The 18820-nt window shown below is 42.3% G+C and overlaps 1 protein-coding gene across 10 annotated transcripts; it reads left to right on the forward strand.

The window, feature by feature from the left end:
* The first annotated feature begins 258 nt into the window (after positions 1-258).
* Positions 259-17659, forward strand: LOC135111542 (glutamic acid-rich protein-like). 10 transcript variants are annotated; one of them, XR_010273791.1, is made up of 12 exons: positions 259-280; positions 4596-4780; positions 7029-7273; positions 9203-9480; positions 10238-10405; positions 12342-12449; positions 13508-13634; positions 14201-14386; positions 14545-14720; positions 14837-14959; positions 15528-15636; positions 15842-17659. XR_010273791.1 is itself a non-coding variant. In XM_064024954.1 (9 exons), the coding sequence occupies exons 3-7, from the start codon at positions 7253-7255 to the stop codon at positions 14577-14579; spliced, it is 537 nt and encodes a 178-aa protein (XP_063881024.1). In that variant the 5' UTR covers positions 259-280; positions 4596-4780; positions 7029-7252; the 3' UTR covers positions 14580-14959; positions 15528-15636; positions 15842-17659. The 10 variants fall into 10 exon arrangements, 2 of the variants coding, with proteins under 2 accessions (XP_063881024.1, XP_063881025.1); XR_010273786.1 differs by lacking the exon at positions 13508-13634 and having other exon boundaries at positions 14545-14959; XR_010273788.1 differs by lacking the exon at positions 7029-7273 and having other exon boundaries at positions 14545-14959.
* Positions 17660-18820: the final 1161 nt, after the last annotated feature.

Below are 18820 nucleotides of genomic sequence, written 5' to 3' on the forward strand. Positions count from 1 at the left end.
CACGGTATTTCTTATAATAGACTTATAACTAGTTTCCCCTGAAAATCTTTCGTTTTCTTATCATTCTTTCATTCTACACGCCTGGAGCCCTGACAGAGACCCAGAGAAATGTAAACAGGCACGAGTCAGACTTGATATAGGGCTGAATTTGTTGCTTTTCAGAGAGGGGCAGTCGGTCTGTACATGCGTGAGGTGGCGAGAGGCGTGTCCAGGGGACGGCTAGTAGCGTGTGCCACCGTGGGAAATATGTACAGAATAAAAGAAGACGCCCTCAAGAAAGGTAAGGCCGGTTCCAGCTTTTATTTTTATTTATTTATTTCCATCCTGGCCTGGGACCCCCCCTTTCCCCGAGTCCTGAGGTGTTGGGGGACGGCCCGGGGGTGCTGTGTGCCCGTGAGTGTACCAGGTGCTCAAGCTTATACAAAAACAAGGAAAGTTTGAAGCATTTTTAGAGGGGGCAGCTCGGTCTGGTACATGCGTGTACTCGTACATTAATTTTGAGGTGTTCCTCTGTCATCCCCTGTCACTCTCTGCCTGCCTCTGTCACCTCTACCAATCCCTGTCAAGCTCTGCCAAGCCCCTTGTCACCTCTCAAGTAATGAGGTGGCTTGAGATGTGAGATTTTAAACAGAAGCCTTTGCTGTCACTCCCCTGCCAAACCCTACCAAACCCTGTCAGCCCCCACCAAGGCCCTCTCAAGCCACCACTCAACCCCCTACTGAGACCTATCAGCTCTATAATCTGAAAAAAAGTGCAGTGTCTTAGGAGGGATTGATTAAGTAAACAGTGACTTATGGCCAAAATGGAACTATATGGAGATTAAGTAGAGATTAGAATAGAAGCTGAAATTGAGCAGGATAGGTTACAATCACAGACTTCCAACTTGCTACTCCTTGGTGTGAAAGAATCTGCAGGAAATTAAGTACATGGCAACTCCTGTTAGTCCCTCATGTGTTCTTTGAAAGCAGACTGACAGATTCCAGTGTGTGACATTAGCGGCTGGACGTGGGGGAAGGCTGTCTGGTGGCATGCTCTATGCTGTAGCTAACAAAATGGTTGTGTTTCAAGTGTTGTCATGCCTGGAAAGTCTACAGGTCATCATTACTAGTATAAATGTGTACTACAATGGTAGAAATTTAGTGAAAAAATGTGCTGTTTATGTATTGGCAGGGAAAGATTTGTGCTTCATCAAGACAATGATAAAAATTTTTTTTTATTATTATTATTATTGCTACTACTATTTTTTTTTCTTTTTACTTGTTTTGCTGTAAGATGAGACTACAATAACTGCCCCTTGATGCCCTCATAAGGTACCGCCAAGCACCAAGGGGCGGCCACCACGTGTGTACAGTGAAGCACTGTCCCAGGCATCCCTGTCACCATCTTTTCCCCTGCCAATAATTATGGACATTACATTTCCCAACTAATTTCATTCTAGTGCAACATTTCTACTACTGGGCTAATGTGTGGCCTGTACACTTTCCCAAAGCATGACCAGTACAGCACTTCAAACAAACACAGGCCTTTTCTTAGCCACAGCAAGGTGCAGCCACGACAGACAGCCTTCCCTAAGTCAGCATGTCACACTGCATCCATAACACTGAGCTTCCAGGAACACATCTGGGGGACTGATACACAGACATTTGCTGTGCAGGTCATTTGTCCCAGCAGACTCTTTCACACCAAGCAGGCATGAGGTGGTAGTCTGTGCAGTGCGTCAAGTGCTTGGAATTTCATGAACCGGTCTTGCTGCATTCTATGGCCCAGTATGACCAAACAGAGGGCTAGCTGGAACCTAACACAAACCAAACAGAGGCACACCAGAACCATACACAGGCCCACAGAACTAACTGACTGGCTGGCCGGCTGACTCGCTGGCTGAGTGACTGACTGACTGACTGACTGACTGGCTGGCTGGCTGGCTGGCTTGCTGGCTGGCTTACTAACTGACTGACTGACTGACTGGCTGGCTGAGTGACTGATTGACTGGCTGGTTAGCTAGTTGGGTGGCTAGCTGGTTGGTTGAATGGCTGACTGACTGACTGACTGACTGACTGACTGACTGACTGACTAGCTGAGTGACTGATTGATTAGCTGGTTGGTTGAATGCCTAGCTGGCTGGTTGAATGGCTGACTGACTGACTGACTGACTGACTGACTGACTGACTAACTGACTGACTGACTAACTGACTGACTGACTGACTAGCTGAGTGACTGATTGATTGGCTGGTTTGTCGAATGGCTAGCTGGCTGGTTGAATGGCTAACTGACTGACTGACTGACTGACTGACTGACTGACTGACTGACTGACTGACTGACTGACTAACTGAGTGACTGATTGATTGGCTGGTTGGTTGAATGGCTAGCTGGCTGGTTGAATGGCTGACTGACTGACTGACTGACTGACTTACTGACTGACTGACTGACTAACTGACTAGCTGAGTGACTGATTGATTGGCTGGTTGGTTGAATGGCTAGCTGGCTGGTTGAATGGCTGACTGACTGACTGACTGACTGACTGACTGACTGACTGACTGACTAGCTGAGTGACTGATTGATTGGCTTGTTGGTTGAATGGCTAGCTGGCTGGTTGAATGGCTGACTGACTGGCTGACTGACTGACTAACTGACTGACTGACTGACTGACTGACTGACTGACTGACTGACTGACTGACTAGCTGAGTGACTGATTGATTGGCTGGTTGGTTGAATGCCTAGCTGGCTTGTTGAATGGCTGACTGACTGACTGACTGACTGACTGACTGACTGACTGACTGACTGACTAGCTGAGTGACTGATTGATTGGCTGGTTGGTTGAATGGCTAGCTGGCTGGTTGAATGGCTAACTGACTGACTGACTGACTGACTGACTGACTGACTGACTGACTGACTGACTGACTAACTGAGTGACTGATTGATTGGCTGGTTGGTTGAATGGCTAGCTGGCTGGTTGAATGGCTGACTGACTGACTGACTGACTGACTGACTGACTGACTGACTGACTGACTGACTGACTGACTGACTAACTGACTAGCTGAGTGACTGATTGATTGGCTGGTTGGTTGAATGGCTAGCTGGCTGGTTGAATGGCTGACTGACTGACTGACTGACTGACTGACTGACTGACTGACTGACTGACTGAGTGACTGATTGATTGGCTAGTTGGTTGAATGGCTAGCTGGCTGGTTGAATGGCTGACTGACTGGCTGACTGACTGACTGACTGACTGACTGACTGACTGACTGACTGACTGACTAGCTGAGTGACTGATTGATTGGCTGGTTGGTTGAATGCCTAGCTGGCTGGTTGAATGGCTGACTGACTGACTGACTGACTGACTGACTGACTGACTGACTGACTGACTGACTAGCTGAGTGACTGATTGATTGGCTGGTTGGTTGAATGGCTAGCTGGCTGGTTGAATGGCTAACTGACTGACTGACTGACTGACTGACTGACTGACTGACTGACTGACTGACTGACTGACTCACTGACTGACTAACTGAGTGACTGATTGATTGGCTGGTTGGTTGAATGGCTAGCTGGCTGGTTGAATGGCTGACTGACTGACTGACTGACTGACTGACTGACTGACTGACTGACTGACTGACTGACTGACTAACTGACTAGCTGAGTGACTGATTGATTGGCTGGTTGGTTGAATGGCTAGCTGGCTGGTTGAATGGCTGACTGACTGACTGACTGACTGACTGACTGACTGACTGACTGACTGACTGACTGACTGACTAGCTGAGTGACTGATTGATTGGCTAGTTGGTTGAATGGCTAGCTGGCTGGTTGAATGGCTGACTGACTGGCTGACTGACTGACTGACTGACTGACTGACTGACTGACTGACTGACTGACTGACAGCTGAGTGACTGATTGATTGGCTGGTTGGTTGAATGGCTAGCTGGCTGGTTGAATGGCTGACTGACTGACTGACTGACTGACTGACTGACTGACTGACTGAGGCAGAGAGACAGGTAGGTGTTGGCAGGGTTGGTTTGGTTTGGAGTGTTGAGGTTTTATGATATTGTAGAGACAGAGAGGTTCAAAGCTTAATTAGACTTGTATCTTTGAGCCATGAGTCAGTAGAGAGGGAGAAAGAGGCAGACAGGCAGAGAGACAGGAAAAACAGGGAGGAAGAAAAGCTATTTGCACTGTACCTATAGGTCAGTATGGTGTAGAGTTGTATACTTGAATCAAGAGTAAATATAGACGCAGATACGAAGGCGGGCAAGCTGAGAGAGAGGGAAAGAAAGGGTCTGAATGAAAGGGAGGAGTCAGGCCTGCAGAAGGGGAGCTTTTGGTATTGTTTACTGATTAGTGTGATAAAGTTTTGTGTTGTGTTGTGAGGTGCAGAGAAAGAGAGAGAGGCTTGTGTGGTGATATTTCATGTTGATGTACAGCAATATGAAATAGTTCTCAGGAGAGAGAGAAAGAGATAGAAATTAGTGACACACACACACACACACACACACACACACAGTAATACTCTACGAGTATAGAAACCTATTTCTTTCCTAATTTGTCTATCTCCATCTTGTTTTTCATTGTAAGTCATTAATGTTTATCTTGTATTGTCTTGGCAGATGTGGTGAAGACAGTGTTATGCACCACCACACCACCATTACACTTCCTGTCTTGCTTGGTGAATGAACAGAGCACCACTAACATCACATCATTGCATCACCACATCACCACACCACCACCTCCTGTCCTGCCCCAGTGAAATAGAACATCACCACCACATCACCACATCAAGAGTCAGTGATTGGTGAGTACAGCAATTAGTATTTATATGCATGTAGTGTACTGTAATCTTGTTCATGTATGTACTCGTATGTTGTGTGGACACAACCTTCCTGGCACACACTGACTTCACTTGACCTCATCTCACCAGGACACAAAGAACACACCTGACCTGTCATCATTCCTGACATACACTCACCCACCCAGACTTCACTACACACACACACACACACACACACACACACACACACACACACACATTATTATTATTATTGTTATTATTATTATTATTATTATTATTATTATTATTATTATTATTATTATTATTATTATATTTCTCTTCTCTCTCTATAATTATTTATTTATTTATTCATCCGTTTCTTTATTTTGATGAAAAGAAATTATTAACATATGAGGCGCGCGGTACAACAACGACGTACGTACAACAACGACGTAACCGTGTTTTTGCCTGCTCCGTGTGGTGAAGGGTGTAAAAGTCTCGTGGTGATGTCGGCCAAGTCATATTCGACCATCTAAGCACCTGTACTAAGGCTCAAAGTCGAGCGTAGTGCGGAGAAAATTTCTCTGGACTAACATCTCGAAAGCGGTACAACAACGACGCAACCTGCTCCTCCCAGCCTCACGTGCGTATGGCCAATCAGCGGCGCGGTTGCAGCCGCCCGGCGCGGGCGAGCCAATCACAGCACCGCTGCCATGTTTACCAGCGCCGTTGCCATGGTGACAACACACTCACCATGTGCTCATCCACTCTGCCCTTTAACACGCCCGAGCACAGACGCACGCTACCTTTCTCGTGACTCTTTACGCAACTATGGCTACTAGAGTGCAGACGAAAGTGTCACAGCATCCTGCTGTGGCCACCAGCCTTACGTAAGTTTTAAATCCCCAGTCAACCCGACTTAGTGGGTTGAAGGGGGATTTAAAGGGTTGGTAAATCCGCTAAGGGCATTGCCAGGATCAAACAGACGTATCCTGGTAATCAACTTAACTGTCTCAAGCCAGTGTAAAGGATGAGAGCCAACTATATTCATTGAATACAAAAAAAAAAAAAAAAAAAATTCGTTTCTTCATAATGTTCTTGACATAGCGGCTTTCCATTAATACTTACCAGAATGCATGCACAAACATAAAATTATCAGCATTACACACTGTTAGTCATAGCAGGACGTCAAAGTTATGGTAGGAGTAATAACGTGCCGGTAATGAGTAAGTTTTATTTTTTACGCTCGGAAAAAAATTCATAAAAAATTTATTTATGTACCAATCTTCATGAAACTTTCACTTAATACTATGTGTACTAGGCTCTAACACATTATTAACAAATGAAAACAATATCGGGAAAAAAATTATTACCTACGGTATACGCGTTAATTAACGCGTAAGTCATCCACCCAAAATCGTCACCTATCACTTCGAAACCTACATCCCCAAACAGAACTACCCAAGACCTTTCAAATGATGTATAATACTTACTTATTTAAGGGTATCCTTTTGTGCGCAATCAGTGTTTAACTTTGAGCGCGTTTTTCTCGAAACTTCCATTTCTCGGTTACGTCGTTGTTGCGCCGCGCGCCTCATATATCAATTTAATCTCTCTCTCTCTCTCTCTCTCTCTCTCTCTCTCTCTCTCTCTCTCTCTCTCTCTCTCTCTGAATCTGTTTCTCATTTTTCAGAACAGATTCTTTTCCATCTAATTATGAAACCCTAACTCTCTCTCTCTCTCTCTCTCTCTCTCTCTCTCTCTCTCTCTCTCTCTCTCTCTCTCTCTCTCTCTCTCTCTCTCTCTCTCTCTAATGAACCCTCCAGTTTTTTTTTTTTTTTTTATAATACGAGTGTAAATATTTTGCATGGTGGCTTCACAATGCCGCAGTGCCACTGAAAAAATATTATGATGTTTTTTGAGTGGCGAACAGTCTGGGTTTTTTTTTTCTTAATTGAATGAGTGAAAGACTCTGATTCTTTATGTACGTGTGTGTGGCTGAATATGTGTATGTGTGTGTGTGTCTATGTGTGTTTGTGTACAGGCCTCTTCTCTAGTGTCACAATGCCATAAGTGATGGTGCTTCGTGTGCAGGTGTGTATTACGTGTATAAGGTGTGTGAGTGCGTACAGTGCCACATAGAGCCCTACAGTGCCAGACCAGGGAGTGAAACAAATCTGGCATCTTCGTAGTGACGTCATGGCGCGCGCGCGCGCAGCTACTCGGTTCATTCCAGTGATCGAAAAGTATAATAGCGAATCTTGTCTCCCAGCCTGCAGCCAGCCCTAGCCTGACCCGCCAGACATGTGTCCCAGGCCTTCCCCTAGCCTGTAGAGCCATGTAAGCCTGCAGGTCAAGGTCAGGTAAAAAAACAGGCCGTAACGTAAAAGATCAAGACATTTACGAAGACTGTCTTTGATGGGCTCAGGTCCTCCGTGCAGACCACCAACAAGCAAGAGATTGACGAAATACAGGTTGTGAAGACGCTGCAAGCTGATGCCTTCAGAGATCGCGAAGGTAATAGTCACACATGCTCACCCTGCACTTATCACCCTGATAGTCCAAGATAGTAGTGACATTAGTGGTTCTTCAATGTCCGCCTCCCTCTCTCCCTCTCTCTCTCTCTCTCTCCGCTGCCTGTCACCAACTTGGCCCTCTCTTCATTCGTTTTTTTTTCAGTTTTCTTATCTCCTGCGCTTATTATTACCGCCATACTGCGTGTATAGATAGTTTATACACCCATACATCTGCCATGAATGTATTACCGTGATAGTCCAAGCTGTCAGTGAGATTGATAGTACGTGTTTGGACCCCTCTCCCCACCATCCGACACCAAACAACCGCCTTGTCGCTAACATTTTTCCTTATTTCTTCCCTGATACGCTTATTTATACATCTATACTGCGTTCATACATAGATTATACATTGATACATGTACCCTGAGTTCCTGTGCATGTAAAAATGTGTCTATAGTACGAAAAATAACAAGATAATTTTTCCATATTTTTCCTTCCTTTCCCCGCCCTCACCAAAACATCGGTGCCCTTCTTTTTTTCATTGTTTCTTCTCATTCACGCCCATAGGTGAATTATTCATTTACACATCTACTATTCACATCCCAGCCCGATAATCCTAGTCTGTAGTTAAATAAGATACTTTGTGTTAGTCAGCGTCACCTATGCCTGCATCTCCATCCCCTCCCTCTCTGTCATCCCAGACTGACAATATTAATTTCTCCTCACCTACGCTTATTTATATGCCAATATACTGTTCATACATATTTCATACATACATACATGTCATGTTTCTCTGTATATATAGATTTCTACCTGTAATGATAAAAGTATAAATGTATGCCTTGGGTCTGGCAGGTAAATGAATCTTCAGTTTGTTTTCTTAATTTCTTCATGTCACTATACCACAGCACTGTACCCTATGGTGCTAGTGGTGCAGGAAGGCCTTGTCTACCTACACCATAAACCACTGTACCATGCATCACTGTAACTTTAAACTGTAGCACAAAAACTTAACCTAACTGTGATGTTCCTAGACCTCCTAAACGATTTCCAAGAGTGGTGAATCAACTTGCAAGACTCCCACTGTTGCAGTACCATGTCAGTGTACATTGTGGTGTTAATGGTGCAGTACAAGGGCCTGGCAGTGTACCATGTGCCATAGTACCTCAAAAACACCTGTAAGACTGTTTTTCTTCTTTTCCTCTGATATATTTGTTTATTTATTTATTTATTACAATTTTTTATCTATTGTTTTGGTTTGCTTCAGAATCCTGAATCATGTGTTTTTTTTTTTTCTATTTATTTTTATTATTTTATTTATTTATTTCTATATAATTAGATTTGGTTAGGTTAGTTCGGCTGAGTTAGGTTGGCTTCAGTTCATCAAAGTTAGGTCAGGTTAGGTTACGTCAGGTCAGGTTAGTCTAGAATAATTTACGTTAGGTTAAGTTAGGTTACGTTAGGTTAGGTTAAGTTTAGCTTACATTAGGTTAGGTCAGGTCAGGTTAGGTTAGGTTAGGGTTAGGTCATCCCCTGTCAGTCCTGCCTGCCCCTGTCACCTCTACCAATCCCTGTCAAGCTCTGCCAAGCCCTTTGTTACCTCTCAAGTAATGAGGTGGCTTGAGATGTGAGATTTTAAACAGAAGCCTTTGCTGTCACCCCTGCCAAGCCCTACCAAACCCTGTCAGCCCCCACCAAGGCGCTCTCAAGCCCCACCAAGGCCTGTCAACCCCCTACCGAGACCTATCAGCTCTATAATCTGAAAAAAGTGCAGTGTCTTAGGAGGGATTGATTAAGTAAACAGTGACTTATGGCCAAAATGGAATGACTGACTGACTGACTGACTGACTAGCTGAGTGACTGATTGATTGGCTAGTTGGTTGAATGGCTAGCTCCAACACTTGAACTGACCAGTCTTACACCTCAACAGGTCCTCACCTTGTTGTAGGAGAGCTGACAACATGTACCAGCCAGCAGCAACTCCCATGCTAACAGGCTTCTCCCCGCGGGTATGTAGCACCTCTGGAGTCGCTCGATGAAGAAGAGGATGCTGGCGAGGCCTGTCGTGTTAGGGCCGGGATGCGCCGGTACAGAGCTGTGTCCGTTGGGGTTGTGTAGGCAAGCATCTTCTTGGCAAGGTCCTCGTAGGTGGCCGCAAACAGTTTACGGCTGTGGGATGAGAACTTGTCTTGTGAATGTGACGTTGGGGTGAGTGTTAATCTGATTTTGTGTTACTATGTTCTGTGGGGAGTGGGTGTTAATGTGATTTTTTGTTAACTGAATGCTGTGTCTGACCTCCTGAGGTGTAGTATGGTGGGCCACAAGATTGTCCCTTTCCACTAGGGGCTGACAGATGATATTAAGAGTGTGAATGTGTGTGTGGTGTTAACGTGCTGGAGTGTGCACAGCCAGGAGTGTTTGGGGAATGAAAATAAAAGGAGTTATGGATGTTTAAAAATGCATCTTTTGAGAGCTAAGTATACAAGAAAGTTGGTGTGTTTGGGGAATGAGTAAACAATGAAGAAATGTTTTGAGGAACTGGGTGTGCAGAGGCAGGAGTGTTTGGAGAATGAGAATACAGGAAGACAGGAATGATTTGGGAATAAGTGTACAAGAAAGGAGTGTTTGAGTGACAATATATAAGGAAGAGGTGTTTTGAAAATGAGAGTACAAGGAATGAGCATTTTGGGAGTTAATATACAAGGAAGCAAGTATTTAAGGGACAAGTATACAAGATTATTTTCCTGTCATATGTCATTATACAATGTTTTTCTTTGTTATATACATCATTCCCTTTCACTTTTCATATCTTGTGTTCTCGTCATTCTGATGTAATGTTACAGATAGAGAATGTTTGGTGTCAAATTTTCACTAATTTCATATGTGTATAAACTTTCATTTCATTGACTTTTTTTTACTATTACTACTATATTTGCTTGCTTTTTAAACAAGTCTTTTCTTTCAGAGGAGGGAAGCACAGGGGAAGAGGAGGACGAGGAGGAAGAGAGTTAAGAGTCACAAGAGGAGGAGGAAGGTGGAAAGAAAGAGGAAGGAGAGGAGGAGGAGGAGGAGGAGGAAGATGGAGAAGGAAAGGAGAAAGATAAGAAGGAAGGAAATGCCGCAGAAGGAGAAGGTGAGTTGTTAATAAGGTTTTGTGTGACAAGTTTTCTGAAAATTTTATTTGTTTACATGAAGTTCGTTTTGTATATATTACTCTTAATATACTACTTCTCCCACCACATGCAATTTGTCTGTCTGCTGTTGTGGTTCTTTCATTTCTTGTTCCCTTTCCTGAATATACCATTTCCTTAGTTTCATATCTAGTACCCTCCAATAAAATTTCTGCTTCTCGGTCTCTGTACTTCTCTCGTTTTTTTTGCTTGGCTTCATTCCTCAGATCCTTCTCTTTTTCCCTTTCTTCCAAGTTCATATCTCTTTTTTACCCAAATATTCTTGTATTCTGAATTTTCAGCCAGCTTCCCAGTTCTCACTAGGATCTCCTTTACTGTAACTTGGGATCTCATTCTCACTTTTAATGGTCTTTTACCTCCTTCACTATATTTTCAAATTCTATATGCTTCTTCCACTTCTCATTCCAGTCCCTGTTCTTCACCTTGGACCATTGTAATAATTTTCCTTACCAACTCCTCTCTCTCTCTCTCTCTCTCTCTCTCTCTCTCTCTCTCTCTCTCTCTCTCTCTCTCTCTCTCTCTCTCTCTCTCTCTCTCTCTCTCTCTCTCTCTCTCTCTCTCTCTCTTATTCCCTTTTCTTCCTTTCTTCCTTCCCTCCTATCTTTGTTTCTCCCTCCTCCTCCTCCTCCTCCTCCTTCCTCCTCCTCCTCCTCCTCCTCCTCCTCCTCCTCCTCCTCCTCCTCCTCCTCCTCCTCCTCCTCCTCCTCCTCCATTCTACCTAACAAGAAATAATAGATTCAAGATTATACCCAAACGTTTTAAATCCCACAAGGCCAAACATTTTTTCTTTAATCGTATAGTAAATATATGGAGTAAACTTCCTGCAGAAATTGTGAACAATATTGAAATTGTGAAAGCAATATTATTGAATCAGTTCATCCTTTTTTTTTTTTTTTTTTTTTTTTATGTAGGAAGGATACTGGCCAAGGGCAACAAAAATCTAATAAAAAAAAATGCCCACTGAAATGCCAGTCCCTTAAAAAGGGTCAAAGCAGTGGTCAAAAATTGGTGGATAAGTGTCTTGAAACCTCCCTCTTGAAGGAATTCAAGTCATAGGAAGGTGGAAATACAGAAGCAGGCAAGGAGTTCCAGAGTTTACCAGAGAAAGGGATGAATGATTGAGAATACTGGTTAACTCTTGCGTTAGAGAGGTGGACAGAATAGGAGTGAGAGAAAGAAGAAAGTCTTGTGCAGCGAGGCCGCGGGAGGAGGGGAGGCATGCAGTTAGCAAGATCAGAAGAGCAGTTGGCATGAAAATAGCGGTAGAAGACAGCTAGATATGCAACATTGCGGCGGTGAGAGAGGGGCTGAAGACAGTCAGTTAGAGGAGAGGAGTTGATGAGACGAAAAGCTTTTGATTCCACCCTGTCTAGAACAGCAGTATGAGTGGAACCCCCCCAGACATGTGAAGCATACTCCATACATGGACGGATAAGGCCCTTGTACAGAGTTAGCAGCTGGGGGGGTGAGAAAAACTGGCGGAGACGTCTCAGAACACCTAACTTCATAGAAGCTGTTTTAGCTAGAGATGAGATGTGAAGTTTCCAGTTCAGATTATAAGTAAAGGACAGACCGAGGATGTTCAGTGTAGAAGAGGGGGACAGTTGAGTGTCATTGAAGAAGAGGGGATAGTTGTCTGGAAGATTGTGTCGAGTTGATAGATGGAGGAATTGAGTTTTTGAGGCATTGAACAATACCAAGTTTGCTCTGCCCCAATCAGAAATTTTAGAAAGATCAGAAGTCAGGCGTTCTGTGGCTTCCCTGCGTGATATGTTTACCTCCTGAAGGGTTGGACGTCTATGAAAAGACGTGGAAAAGTGCAGGGTGGTATCATCAGCATAGGAGTGGATAGGACATTTGCACTTTGTTTTTCCACAGAGCAATAAGAAATTAGAATTGACAGAGAAACCAGACAAGGGACTGCATTTGAAGAAGCACAAGAACCAAGAAATTACATCATTCAATGAAATGACAACATAATCTAAAGTAAGAATTTACATAGCTTTCATTTTGGTTTACATTCTGAAAGGTAACAGTAACATGGATATGTTTTTATATTGAAATCTTTCTCTGATTGCATACAAATGGTACCAATCAACAAATAATAATGTAATACTTAGAAGCTGGGAATTCAAATCACTGGTAGATAAAATGAACCACCATTCTAGAGTGTACATAACTAAGGAATTAATATACTGGTTAACTGTCACACCAGCATGAACAGAATAGCAACAATTGTTGAGTAGAGTCTGTAGGAGGCAGGGAAGGAGGCATGTAGTCAGTTTTAGAGAGCAGTTATTATGAAATCAGCTGTAGAATATTCCTAAGATGCAATACTACTGGAGTCTGTCAGCTTGAAGACAGTTTATTAAAGAAGGGAAGTTCATGAGATATAAAGCCTTTGATTATTCAGTTTCATTTCCAAAGTAACATTTATTTATTGGTGTGTTGCTTCCTGTAAATAGTAAAGCCTTGACAGCACTGCATCTCTCACACCACGCTGTAACTGTTGAGAGAACCCTAACCCTTAGAGAGAGGAGGAGGGAATCCTTGGTTTATGTTCAGTAAAGCCCTGTATTCTTGTCATGGCAATGTAGAATGGAGGCGTCATTGGTTTATGTTCAGTAAAGCCCTGTATTCTTGTCATGGCAATGTAGAATGGAGGCGTCCTTGGTTTATGTTCAGTAAAGCCCCGTATTCTTGTCATGGCAATGTAGAATGGAGGCGTCCTTGGTTTATGTTCAGTAAAGCCCTGTATTCTTGTCATGGCAATGTAGAATGGAGACGTCATTGGTCACATACTGTTCTAATGTAATCTAATGTAATCTAATGGAATCATGAAGGTGTAAAAATGCAGGATATGGATGGGATGCTACATCAGCAGCTTTTGTCATTAAGGGTGGTAAAGTGAAAGATTTGTTAATCACTTTGGTCTTTAGTTGATGCTTCTGGTGAGGCTTTCCTGTTTAAACTTGGCATAATATATATAAAATGATGTGGCATGTTAAACAAGTTAACTTACTGCCTTCTTGTGTCTTTCACAGATAGAAATCAAAAACGTCACAAGACAGAATAGTGAGCTGCATGCACTTATCACAGAGTATAAAGTCACTCCCTCAGAGGAAAAAGACAAGGATGGCATGTCTTCATGTGAGAACTCAGAAGCTAAATGTGAGCTACCATCCACATGAATATATATTTGTATATCAAACTGACATTCTCCTTGGAGGGAGGCTTTCCAAAGTGCACACACACACACACACACACACACACACACACACACACACACACACACACACACACACACACACACACACACACACACATCTCTGCATCAGGACTCAACAGCCAGACTGATAAACAATTACTTCACCCAAGATGATCAGCTGATAGGATTAGCTGTGGATGAGCCTCCTGTGGTGACTAGGAGTACAAAAGCCAGCAGCTAATTTTGGGAGCTGCCAGTCATCATGGTCCTGGTGTCTGAGGTGCTGCTTTTGCATTTTCCCAGTCATGGGTCGAGGCTACATCACATTTATTCATTCACAGTTGCTCTTAGTTATCTCTGTTACAAGTTAAAATTTTTCCTGGCTCCACAGACATTTCTGGTGCATCTAACCCTCTCTCCATTGCCCTTCTATTTCCCTTAGTCTTATACCCACTTCTTACATTACGTCTAATTACTTCCATTGGTCATTCTTGTCTGGCCCTCTGTTGCATCAATTTTTCACCTCCAGGTACAGATACCAAGGGGAAATTGCTGGGTCAAGTGGCTACACTGACATCTGAGGTTAGCAGGTTGGAGAGTGAGTGCAGCAGTCTTCAGGTTCAGCTAGACTGTGAGAGGGATAAGTATAACAAACTGCTGGGAGAATCTCTTGCTCATGAAAAGTTGTCTGAAGATGTCATAACTGAACCAAAAGGTAAGAAAGTTTATATTCTCTAATAATAAAGCAAATAATTTTTCCTCACTGTTGCTCAATTTTTTGAATTAATAACAAAATAAAAGCATTGTTATTGGATTTGTTTATTGAGGCTGTATTAAGAAAAGTTGAGAGAAACAAACTTATTGTTTTATCAGGAGAAACAACAGGATTGGGAGGAACTGAGCTTTAACAGAAGCTGCAACAACTGCAGGAGCCTCACAGGGTCCTGGAGAGCAGGTTAACTTGCAGCATGAAGGAGGTGGCTGAGCTAAGTGACAGGAAGTAGCAGCTTAAGCATGCTGTAGTGCATGAGGAGACAGAGTCCATCGGTGTATGCATGTTTTTTGCTCATTTGAATCATCTGTAAAAGTGAAGTGGAGGAAGTGTTTACTGTTTACTGTATGCCATTTCCTTGGTCTTTTAATGAAGAATTTTATCCTTCTTCAGGTGACTACATCACCATCTACCAGTTGCAGCGAGGAGTGATGAAGCAACAAGCTCGAGAACGCGAGTTAGACCTTGCCAGCCTCCATCATGAATGAGAGGAAATGAAGCAAAACCACTCTGCAGGTTAGTGCTCTCTTTTGCATCTCACACACTTCTTATTCATGTCATGGCAGATTAGTGATTTCTGCTGCATCTCACACACTTCTTATTCAATTGCTGGCAGGTTAGTGATCTCTGCTGCATCTCACACACTTCTTATTCAATTGCTGGCAGGTTAGTGATCTCTGCTGCATCTCAAACGGTTCTTATTCAGGTGTTGACCAAAGTACTAAGCCTTCATATCATTACCTTGCTCTGTGATGGAGGCTACACCATCTGGCATCTAGCTGAGATTTAATGTTGCAGTAAAGCTTCCATATGAGTTCATGTAGAGCAAAATGTTTTCAAATGCCAGGGAAGTAGTGTAATGTAACCTTCCAGAGAAATCTATCCCTCATTTATTAGTTAACAGGAGTGTTTAATGTACTTAATGTGATTAGCCAGGATCAAGGGTCAACTTCTTCACTGACCATTTACTCTCAGGTGATGTATCTGTCCTCCATGAGTCACCAGAGACACATAAGGTGTTGTAAGTGAAATTTCATCTATTAGATTTATTCAAAATGTGAATTAACACAGTTGTTTCCTGCAGGATTTGATATCAAAGCTGGTGCAGGAAAAGGAAGCAGATCATGACCTTCAGCAGCTCGAGAAGATAAGCAGCGTCCTTAAGAGTCCAGTTGCTATCTTTAGCAGTGTTGGTGAGTAGTAAAAATTGAGCCATCTTATGAAGTGCAACGAAACATTATTATTATCTTCATAATTTTCTTGAAATAAACAGATTTCTGTGGCATGTTGCTCATTAGCACTTTAATATCAGATAACACCAGTTATTTATGTAATGATGTAATGTACTAAGTAGATGAAATACAAGTGGCATCTGCTAACACTCTTGATGTGGAACAGGAACCAGTGAGTCTGAGACACCCACCAGCAGTGGAAAGCTGGCTGACGAGCGCCTCAAGCACTCTGAAAAGGTGGAGCAACAACAAGAAACAGAAAATTGCATCCATCATTCTTTGCCTGAGGAGGGAATTGATGCTCTGTTGACCCTTCACACTGATGTCCCTCATGAGGAGGCAGAATATGAATCCTACAGAACTTGCCCATAGAAAGACCAAAACTGTTACTGCTGCCACACTGCCACCACTTCCACTGACACCAAAAGCCCAACTGTGCAGAGAATCCTGGACCTCCGCAATGAAATGGAGTCCACCAGTCACCTGGAGCACTTTAGCCTCCAAAAGTTCCATCCGTGTCCATTGTGTTTGGGTAAACTTATCACTGTATAAGGGGACAAGTATCAGTGTATGGTTACTATATACTCATTTGTACTTAAAGATGTCATGTCACATCATTCTCTCTCTCTCTCTCTCTCTCTCTCTCTCTCTCTCTCTCTCTCTCTCTCTCTCTCTCTCTCTCTCTCTCTCTCTCTCTCTCTCTCTCTCTCTCTCTCTCTCTCTCTCTCTCTCTCTCTCTCTCTCTCTCTCTCTCTCTCTCTCTCTCTCTCTCTCTCTCTCTCTCTCTCTCTCTCTCTCTCTCTCTCTCTCTCTCTCTCTCTCTCTCTCTCTCTCTCTTCTTTCTTTCTTTCTTTCTTTCTTTCTTTCTTTTTGCATATTTTACTGCTTTACATTCCTCCCCACAGTATTTTTTCATCTACTTTATGACTGCAGTAGTTTTATCATCCCAGTGTATGCCGTATCCACTCTGAAACTGTAATTCACCAATCAGCTCAAATGTGTCTCTGTTTTGATAATCATTAATTTGTTTCAGCTACACAACCACTCTGATAAGGGACAAAATCTACTTCACCAGTCATCTATGTCATACAGTCATATATATTCATACATATGACAAAATACTCTTCCTAAGACATTTCTTATTTTCTCTTCTCAAGTGACCTGTCCATCTATCTAAGGTACCACATAACATTTAAAACTTACAATATTGCATTTAATTCATGAACATTTTTTTGTCTATGTAGACTTGAAATTGTATTGGTTCCTGTGGATGAGTGGGCCATGCTGTGCTTTGTCAAGGATGGTGTTTGGTATTGTGATGACTCTTGCCACAATCAAGTGTCTCCCACAGAGTAGTGGAGTACCTATGTATGGTGTTGACCCAAGCTGTCCAGGTCTCATCCAATGCCTTAATATGATTTAGATGATCAAAATGGTTTAACTCACCATTTAATCAGCTGACTGATTTGAATGGAGAAGTATGTAATGTGTTGTAGCCTAACCATCCCTGCCAGCATGGTCAGATTCTTGGTAGTAACCTGAAATGCTCCTAGGTAGTGAGTATCATTGCACATAATGATCTTTACTTTGTCAGTAATTCAATGATACTGAATATTACTCTACTGGATTTTGCTCACCACTGCTTGGTAACTTTTGGCCATAATCCCAGGTCTGGAATGATATGAAGCCATGTTTTTACATTCCATATGAGACAGGCAAGCACTATGCTTTGCCTGACTGATACCTGTACTATACATTTATGACCCCAGGTAGTTCATCACTCTCTCTCTCTCTCTCTCTCTCTCTCTCTCTCTCTCTCTCTGTTTGGAATTATACTGTATATTAGGAAATATCATTAAAGAGTGTGTGTGTAAAAAGTGTTTGCATTATTGTGCATTTGATGTTATAGCCCCAGGTTCTTAAAGTTTTCTAGTTTCATGATTTATAAAGATTGCTATTTTTAATAAAGTTATTGAAATTGTTATTGAGTGTTTTTTATTGAACTCATTAGCTTTGTAATAGTGTGCGTCTCATCATGCATTCATTAATGATGTAGAGTGGAAATGTCCACTCCTATCATGCATAATATCAATGCATTATTGGTTTATGTTGTTATTTGTGTATAAATTGTAAAGTTATGCCAGTCTATTTTAGTACAAACTAAATATCAGCTGGAAGAGAGGACAGGTAATGGCACACTAAAACACAGGAAGGGATAATGATATAACCAATTTAACAATACACAGAGGAAGAAGAATGAGAAAGCAATAAAAATGGATTATTTAATGGATGATTAATAGACCCTCATTTGTAATGTTATTTCAGGCAAGAATATTAAAAGAGACAGCTGGCTTGCCCTTTGTACTTGTTCAGCTTGCCCTTAGCACTTGTTCATACATGACAGAATGAGAGATCTATGGGTGGGGGTGACACCTGGAAATGGGTATGATTCATGAAGGGATTGATTGATTGGTTGACTGACTGATTAAGAAAAAAAAACGTAGCAGTGGAGGGTGGGGGGGGGGGGGAAGGCGCCCCCAACTTTCCAGTCATATATGGCGTGGAAGGGACAATACCAGCAAAGAAAAATATGAGAAAATGCATAATTTACTACAAAACCCAAAATGCGAAATAAAACCTTGCCAAATTGAACCTTCCCACGAAGGTAATGAATGGAGTTTTGATGCAATGAGCCACAGTTACTTAAAACACTCAACAAATATAACACCTGCCAAAAAAATAAAATAAATAAATAAAATCAATCAATAAATAAAGATAAAAACGCGAGAAAACCTTTAAATTATCACAACGCGAAATATACACACACGCTAAACTGGATGCGTCATTAATTAATACCCCCCCAATAGTTTATAGCCCCTCCCCTATTCATTGCTCCCCCCTCCCTGCCTTGAGGAACACCTTCACTTATGGCCTGCTGTTGGGTCAGATTTGAGCCATTTTAACCTCGAATTACATACAATACATACATACATATCGTCTCCTTGCAATAATTATAATAGTCTTCCTGGCTTAATTTTTGTTTATTCATTATTCCTTATGTATTTATTAATTATTTGTCATTTGTCTAATTCCTTGTTTTATTTAGCCTCGGTATTTAACTAAGCATTTTTTTTTTTTTCACTTT

This window comes from Scylla paramamosain, chromosome 22 (genome assembly GCF_035594125.1).
Source record: "Scylla paramamosain isolate STU-SP2022 chromosome 22, ASM3559412v1, whole genome shotgun sequence".
NCBI lineage: Eukaryota > Metazoa > Arthropoda > Malacostraca > Decapoda > Portunidae > Scylla > Scylla paramamosain.